The sequence below is a fragment of the Hipposideros armiger genome, unplaced genomic scaffold (assembly GCF_001890085.2).
Source record: "Hipposideros armiger isolate ML-2016 unplaced genomic scaffold, ASM189008v1 scaffold_1020, whole genome shotgun sequence".
Lineage (NCBI taxonomy): Eukaryota > Metazoa > Chordata > Mammalia > Chiroptera > Hipposideridae > Hipposideros > Hipposideros armiger.
Genome location: NW_017732370.1, coordinates 509374 through 517856, shown reverse-complemented (window position 1 = coordinate 517856; position 8483 = coordinate 509374). Strand labels below are relative to the sequence as shown.

At 44.0% G+C, this 8483-nt stretch overlaps 1 protein-coding gene across 6 annotated transcripts in view; it reads right to left on the bottom strand.

The window, feature by feature from the left end:
* The window catches only part of GRIK4 (glutamate ionotropic receptor kainate type subunit 4), a 416055-nt gene that overhangs the window by 49130 nt on the left and 358442 nt on the right, over positions 1-8483 (bottom strand). For 5 of the 6 annotated variants that reach the window (XM_019631614.1, XM_019631618.1, XM_019631612.1 and 2 more), the window contains one exon: positions 4822-4935. The exons of the other annotated variant lie outside the window; for it this stretch is intronic. In XM_019631614.1, coding sequence (XP_019487159.1) covers positions 4822-4935 — 114 coding nt within the window. The remainder of the gene's footprint in view (positions 1-4821; positions 4936-8483) is intronic. 6 annotated transcript variants of the gene reach the window in all.

Below are 8483 nucleotides of genomic sequence, written 5' to 3'. Positions count from 1 at the left end.
GTTCAGCATCTTAGCTGTAGAGGGCAGTGTCACTGGCCCTCATATATGGGATCCAAACCGGGGCCCTCTGGCGTCCCAAGCCAGTTCTTAACCATTGTGCCACTCGGCCGGTCCAGTTGTGACACTTTTTTTGAGGCACCTGTGTGACATACAGGTGGACATGTTGAGTAATGTGTTAGAAATATGCTACTGGAATTCAGGGGAGCAGTCAAGGTTAGATTTACAGGTTTGGGAGTGGGTGAGATTACCCAGGCAGAGTCGGAAGAGTGAGAATAGAAAAGTGCCACAGACATTTAACGGAGGGAGGAAGGGAGGGAGAGAGACAGAGAGGGAGAGAGAGGAATCAACATAAATAATGGAAAAGGCAATAATCAGAGAGGCTGGGGGAACAGCAGGAGAGAATGGTGACCTGGACACTAGGAAGAGAGAGAGTTTTAAAAAGCAGGAGAGATCAACATTAACCAATGCTACAGCCAGAATCCTTAGCCAGGCTCTTAGTGGCAGGAAGTAAGTGGTAAAAAGAAAAAAAACATTCCTCTGATTTTGATCCTAGAGATGCCTGAACAAAAACAGAGTTTATACCCTAAGGTTGGGAAGAAAGAAAATATCCAACAGGGCCGGCCGAGTGGCGCGATGGTTAAGAGCTGGCTTGGGACGCCAGAGGGCTCCTGTTCAGATCCCACATATGAAGACCAGTGACACTGCCCTCTACAGCTAAGATGCTGAACAACAGCTCAACCTGGAACCCGGCTGCTGTGAGTCGCTGATGGCAGGTGGGTTGCCATGGGCTACCGTGTGTAGCCAGCAGCCAGCATGAGCAGCCAGCAGCCGCTGTGAGCAGCCGTCCAGAAGCCGGCAGCTCATCTGTCTCGCCCAGGAAGAGCACAATGATGGTGCCAACTTGGGTCAGTGAAGCAACTTCCTCTACAACTAGACTGAAGAACAAAAGGATAGCAACTTGTCTGTTCCCCTTCCCCCAATTCCCCAATTAAAAAAAAAATCTTAAAAAAAAAATAGAAAAGAAAATATCCAACAATAAACTCTTGACTGTCCACATTCATGAAAAAGGCCCCCAAAATCTTACATTGCTGGAAACTCACAAATGATTTCTGGTTATCTTTAGACTTCAGAGACATAGCTGTCACCACTTATAATTTTGGAGGGTTTTGTAGTAATTCTTCACTAGGCATTTACACTTTGGGTTGATTATTTTTACTTTTGCACACAGATTTGATTAGTTTTTGGTAACAATCACTCATGACATGGGTGACCTCATAGACACAGAACTAAATAGAGATTCTGGGTCCTTAAAAATTATAAATAAAGTTAAATGAAGTATATTTTTGCTCACAGATAACTATCAGCTAGAGATAATTCACAAAATAATGACCACCCGGTACTCAGCTTCTAATCTCATTAACTTAACACTATTGTAATAATGAGAGCTTCTCTCTGTAACTTTATATTTAGGCTGTGAGAGTGGACTCTGTCAGGCTATCCTTTGGCAATGGCTCTTCCTGCTAATGCCCTTTAGTTTCAGATGCGGTGAAGCCAGCCTTAGACTTGTTCTCACCAGGTCCTCCCTGGTTTAATCGGTTCAGGATTGTTCTCTCCTCAGCTGACTTTTTGATGCTTTCTAAACACACTGCTTCATACACAGAAAAATACATTTAATAAATATTTGTTGAATAAATGCATACACTGTCAGTTCTGCTTAGTGCAAGCTGTTCATGCTGGCACTCAATTTTTACTCAGTTTTGCCCCCTATTACTAATCAGATCTGAGCAGTCATGTGGTATAGCAGTGCTTCAGTATGGAGGCTAGACGAGAGGAGGAATCCTGACCCTATTGTGAGAAACTGTATCAGGGTTCTCCAGAGAGAAAGAATCAGGAGTGTGTGTGTGTGTGTGTGTGTGTGTGTGTGTAGAGATTTATTTTAAGGAATTGGGTCATGTGATTGTGGCTGCTGGTAAATCCAAAATCTGTAGGGCAGGCCAGCAGGCTGGAAACTTAGGCAGGATTTGTATGTGATAGTCTTGAGACAGAATTCTTTCTCCTTCCAGAAATCTGTTTTTGCTTTTAAGGTCTTCAACTGATTGAATGAGGCCCAGCAACATTATGAAGGTAATCTCTTTCACTTAAAGTCAATGGATCATAGACGTTAATTACATCTACAAAATGCCTTCACAGCAACAGCCAGGCTAGTGGTTGACCAAGTATCTGGGCACCATTGCCTCGCCATGCTGACACAAAACTCCATATCTCAGGAGCTAATTGTAGGGGAATGAATACAGTCATAGGTTTGCAAGTGATAGGAAACATTTGGTCAATGATCCAACGTAAGATATCCAGAGGGTTGGCCAATTGAAGTTTAGTTCTGGTCAGAGTTGACATTCAGGTCAGTGGTGTCTTGGGTGGTGAGGGTAGCTTAGTAGCAGATATTCCCAGGCAGTGGAAACACTTGGGATCAGGTAGCTTCACCCACATGGTTCCTTATGGTCCACTGGGTCATGAGCAGGGCTCTAATGCCATTTTAATCAAGAAATCAAGGCCAGGGCCCTGTTGTATGGCCTGGCCACAAAGGTTATGTGTCTTCATTTCTTTTGGGAGCTCCCTCAGGGCTCATGAAGGAGCGGGGTGGGGTGGGCTCAAGAAACGGTGCTGGCTGGAAAACTGCCTAGGATTATTGCCAGATGTAATTATGACAAGAGCACTCTCCCGAGATTTAGGATTCCAGGCCTAGCTTTGTGTTAGTTCCGTGTGTAGCTTTGATTCTCTAAGATGGAAATTATAATCCCTGCCCTCTTCCTCAAAGAACTGTTCTGAGGGTCAAATGAGAAAGTGTGCAGAGAGTGCCTTATAGGACAATTATTCAAAAATCATACAAATGAGGGTGGAGGTCTGGTGCCACTATTCCTGGGTTTGGAACTATACTCTTTCACTAATTGGTAAGTGGTCTTGTTTAAGTTTTTAGAACTGGTTGCACCTGTTTCCTCATTGCCACAATGTGAACAACTATATTAGTTTCCTAGGGCTGCCGCAAAAAAGTACCACAAATTGGGTCGCTTAAACAAACAAAAATAAAGTATCTCATAGTTTTCTCAAGATGTCAGCAGGGCCATGCTCTCTGTGAAGTCTTCAAGGGAGAATCCTTCCTTGTCTCTTCTAGCTTGTGGTGGTTGCTGACAAGCCTTGGCATTTCTTGGCATATAGATGTATCACTCTAATCTCTGTCTCCAAATTCACATGGTCTTCTCCATTGCAGTTCAGTGTCCAAATTTCCCTCTTTTTATAAAGACACTAGTCATTCAACTAGGGCCCACCCTAATCCAGTATGACCTCACCTTAGCTTAATTACATCTGCAAAGACTGTATTTTCAAATAAGGTCACATTCATGGAACCTGGGGGTTAAGACTTCAACATATCTTTTGAGGGGACACAATTCAACCCATAACAACAGTCGACATCGTAGATGCCTGAAAGAGTGACTGACACAGAGGAGATATCATCATCGTGGAAAGAAGAGGAAAGATTAAAATCCCCCTTAATCTCCAAGACAGACACATCAACACTAGTGTCGACTAGGAACTATGACCAAATCCTCACATTTCTTTCTGTCTTAGTCTGGGAAGCTTGGGATTTTGATGCTCTCTTTTTCCAGTTGATACGGTCTCCTTTTCCAAACTGGGCAGCAGTCATGACAGACATGGAGGCCCAGTACAGGACAGTGCTCTTCTGAGCTGCTTGAGTGGGCTCTGTGCCAAGGAGACCTTCCTGATGCTTATAGCAGCTGTCAGCTATGTGAGCCCAGGCTGAGGTTGTGAATACAGACAATTCCCTTTCTCTAGGGCTGGGATTTGGGGTCTGGGAAGGGATCAGAAGCTGGAGGGTCACTTCTTCAGCAGGCACGTGGGGTAAGCTCTTGGTTACTCCCCTGTTGGACAGCCTTGTGGTGCCAGGTTATGTACTGGAATACACCATGTGACCTTGGACACCTACAGTGACTAGAGTATTGGGAAATCCATATAATAGCTGAGCACTTAGAGCCAGTTTGGATGAAAAGAGGAGAGGAAGGTTCTTCTGGTTTAGTAGGGTAAACTAGGTAAAGTCAACTATGTGCTGGCAATATAATGATTTTCTACTTTGTGTTTGAGGCATAGCCATGTTCCCTCCCACCCCTGGTAAAGTATACCAGGCAGTATACTTTAACATCATGCCCATCCTCTGCTGCCCATGGTGTGCTTTCATAAACTCATTGTGATACTCACTCTAGTCACTCTAGCCAACCTAGCCAGACACATCCCCCCTCCTTTTTTTTAAGGATAGAAGAAGGGACATGCCATGGTGGTATACGTGACATTAAATTATCTGCTCTTTATTCACCAGTACAGGTAATCAAGAGTAGAAGGAGTCTCCCTTTCCACACCAGATGCAAAGCTCAGGGTGAACAGAGGTAGAACTGTGAAGTTCTGGAGAATGCTGGGGTGACTTATCTGGGCTGTAGGCCCCACCACCTCAGAGGATGCAGAGTAACCAACAGGGCCAATTGCCAACACCTAAGCATCAAGGTTGAATGGTCACTCTTGGACATTCCTATGCAGAGAGGCAGAAGCAATTTTTATGGGAAAGTCCACAAGTGTGACTTTTCCGTTCTTCCTGTTTGCAAGCCCATGCAGCTGATGGAAAAAATAGCCTAGCACATTTGCATTGAAGTCTTGAAATCTAAATATTTCCATGAGTCACTTGTTATTGCCATATAACTTGGTGTTTGCATGCAAATAAGTTTAATGACATAAATGCTTATAAAATCCATCTCTTACCATATGAACTCGGTAAAGTATGCTAATTCCCAGAGTCATGAATGGCTTCGAGAAATCAATCACCTTCTCTCGTTCAGCAGTAATGGTGAGGCCTGCCACAGCCAGGTCTGCTTTCTGAAAGGGACAGAGAGAGCCCATCAGTGGGTGGCCAGGTGAGATGGAGGTACCAGGACTTGTGATCAGAGGCTATCACTACTAGGGAGTTGTTACTCAGGGCTGGCTTCTCTGCTTGGGGAGTGACTCTAAGTAGTCACAGCATACCTGAGGTCTGAATGACCATTCATGAAAGGACATGGATATTGAAGCTCTAACTCATGTTCATTTGAGGTTAGACTCCTTTAATACTAAATAAGCATAAAAATCATGAGGGATCACTATAGACTATTCAGACTATATCACTATAGACTATGCTGTAGAGGAGAGGTTTCAAAGGGGAAACTGGCAGAGAGGTTCCCTGGATTCTCAACATTGAGCAGTTTTTTACTCAACTTATTAATTTGTTCAGTCAGTAAAATGTCACTGAGTTCCTACAGTTTGGTGGGGGTGGGGGTAGGGTGTGGGGTTACAATAAAAGATAAAAATGATGGAACCACAGGAATTAAAAACAATATAATGCAACCCATTCATTTCATGGTGAGGAAATGGAGACCAAGACATTGAGTAAGTGGCCCAATGTTACAAAACTTGTTCTTGTCAGAGCTGGAACTGGACCTCAGGCCTCCTGGACCACTGGTTATTTACATTGCTGTTGAGGTTAAAATTCTGGTGTCACAACAGAACTAAAAGAAGGGTCCCTGGTCCCTTTCATGCAAAATCACCAGAATTTGTTCTGAAGATGTTTCCTTCCTTTCTCTTTGCCTCCATATTGCACCTCAAGTGCCCACATCTGATGGGTCTGTCCTGAACTAACACCCTCTGGGAAAGGAGACAATATAGGTCTCCACAATACTCCTCTCTGTCAGGAAGTTCTTCGTTGCATCTAATTTAACTCTATCCTGTTGCAAAGCAAACTCACTCCTATTGGTCTCCTCCCCTATAAATAGAGTGGTGGGAAAAGCCCAGAGCTAGTGTTCAGTGATAGTCCATGCTGTGCACTAAATCACGCACTAGCTAACTAACTAACTAACTAACCAACCAACCTAGGCTAGTCACTTCACTCTAGGCTTCCTTAATCTCACCCCTAACCCAAGAATGTGGGGTTAAGGAATGCTAGGCTCCTTCTCAGCAATTCTCACGGTGATTCTCAAAATGTAGTCTATGACCACCTGCATCAGAATTGCCTGAAGGGCTTATTAAAATGTGAATTCCTGAGTCTCATGCCAGACCCCTTGGATCAGACTCTCTGGTAGTAGGACTCAGGAATCTGTATCTTTAACAAGTTGCCCAGGTGACTCTGACTTCTACTAGTATTTAAGAACCATGTTTTATAGCCTAGGCATCTTTCACAGGTTGGCTGCCATCGGTTTACATTTCAGCTTCTTTAACTCCTTCTTCTAATTCTGGTGGATCAGCTGATGCAAAAGATGAAGAAAGAAATGAGGAAAAGTGAAGTGTCCAACAATCTATACTCATTCAGGAAATCAGTACTGAATGAGTATATACACATACAATTCTTCCAGAATTATTGCAAAGAAAGTAGGTAGATAGATATACTGGTCCTCATTTGACACACAAAGGAATGTATGATTTGTGTACAAAAATTGATAAATTCATCGGCAAAGTTCAGTTTCTTCTACATTTCAACCCCAGTTGTTCACTCCCAATTCATGTTCCATCTGCTAAAGCAGCCAGAGGATCCAGAGTAGGTGAACAAACTCAAGGCCTTGTAAAGTGAGGTCAGTTTTAGGAGAAACTAGAGTGCAGATGTAAAAGATTTTTAACACAAAAAATGAAAAACGTGAATAATTCATTGCGCTCCTTCTATATTTCTCCAAGACAGTGTTGATTACTGCTGTCAAGTGAATTAGAAGATTGCTAGCATCTTTATTTGGGGACTCTTTGGAGGGTTGTTTGGGCCTTTCAGAACCTCAGTTCTTCAATGACAGTGGCCCTGAATTGAGTGCAGCTCAGAGCTCTGGTGTGAAGCAAGAGAAAACAACCACAAAGGCCCAGCAGGTGTAACGTCAGTCCTGTGTGTGCTGGCTGATGGCAAATCAGCAGCCAGGCCCTGTCCATACCTTGGGATGAGGAAGAGACAGAAAGAAAATGGGTTGGAATGAAAGAGCTGGAGAAAACGTTAGGAAAACCAAAACTGATAAAATGGGTAAGAGGTAAACACAGCATCCACTCCTTTTTCTGTTATTTAAAAATACATATGTCCAAGTCAATTAACGAAAGTCAACAACTCTATCTTCAAGTTTCTTTCCCCTCACACTCAGCTTTCCTTCAAAAGAACTTTAGATTGAAATTTGGAAATCTTCTCCAAGCCTATAAAAGTTGGCCAACAATAACATTATGGTAAAACAATTCAATATGGAAAGAAAGCTGGAAGTGGACAGCATCCCAGAAAGACCCTTCCTTTCCTGGGTACATGCAGAATGACCATATACCCAGGGAAAGTGTTTGCCCCAAGTCCGGGCAGGGCGTTTCCATCTCCCCAAGCTGGGCCAAACAGAAAAAACTGCCTCGTGTGGACTCTGCTGACTCACTGTCCCCAGGCTGTCTTTCTTTCCTTAGTCCTTACTCAAGAGAAGTGGGGGGTACTAGGGGGCAAGGAAGGCAGGGATGAGATAGAGAAGTGCAGTGACAAGCTAAAAGAACCATGGAGGTTTTGTGGTTGTTGTTTATTATGTTCAACCGACTTGGTATAGAACAGTAATTATCTACCTTGGCTTTAATGCACCCCAGGGTATCAGCAACAACCTCACAGGATCAGGTTATTCCAAAAGATGTGCATCCATTTTATTTTACCTTAGTTAAAAAGACATTATGCTATAAAGTTGTCTTAGATGAGGAGATCATGTGCCATGAAGCCAAACTAACAATGAAAGCAGGGTAGGAGTGTAAAAATGCTAGCAACCACCAGTGTGGGTAGCTGAGGGATGGGTGCAATGACAGGTTGTCTGATCTCTTCGGCCTCTCTGGCCACTTGTTGGGGAAGGCTGTGCTCTCCGGTTGGGAAAGAGCAGTGGACAGGGTATCAGAAGACCTGGCTCCCTTCACAGCTGGGCCACAAACTCACTGGAACCTTGGGCAAGCTATTCCACTCTCTGGGACTTAGTTTCTTCCACTGTACAATGAAAGAGTTCAACCAGATACTCTCTAAGCTCTTTTCCAGCTCTCAAGTCCCACACTTTCATTTTGCCTGGCGAGAAGAGGTAGAGCTTAGTTTAACTGGCCTCTGTTTGCTCAAGAAGATGTTGGCGGGCCGCAGAATTGAATGCCATGGAATGGTCAAGGAGCTTGAGCTCTGAGGAGGAAACTGTTTATCAGGCTGGCCAGCAAAGGGCAGCAAACAGGGACGCAAGGCGGGGACATTTTACTTTAGGGAAGGAAATCCAGAAAGGAACTCAGGAAGGTACAACACCACCTAGAGAGAGCAGGTCTGGAAGTGTCACCTTTGCTGGGAAACCAGCAAAGGGAGTGAGCCCCAGAGACGGAGAAGGGACAGAAGGAGGACTGGCAAAGGGAAACTGTCAGAGTTCTGTGTCCATCATGATGTT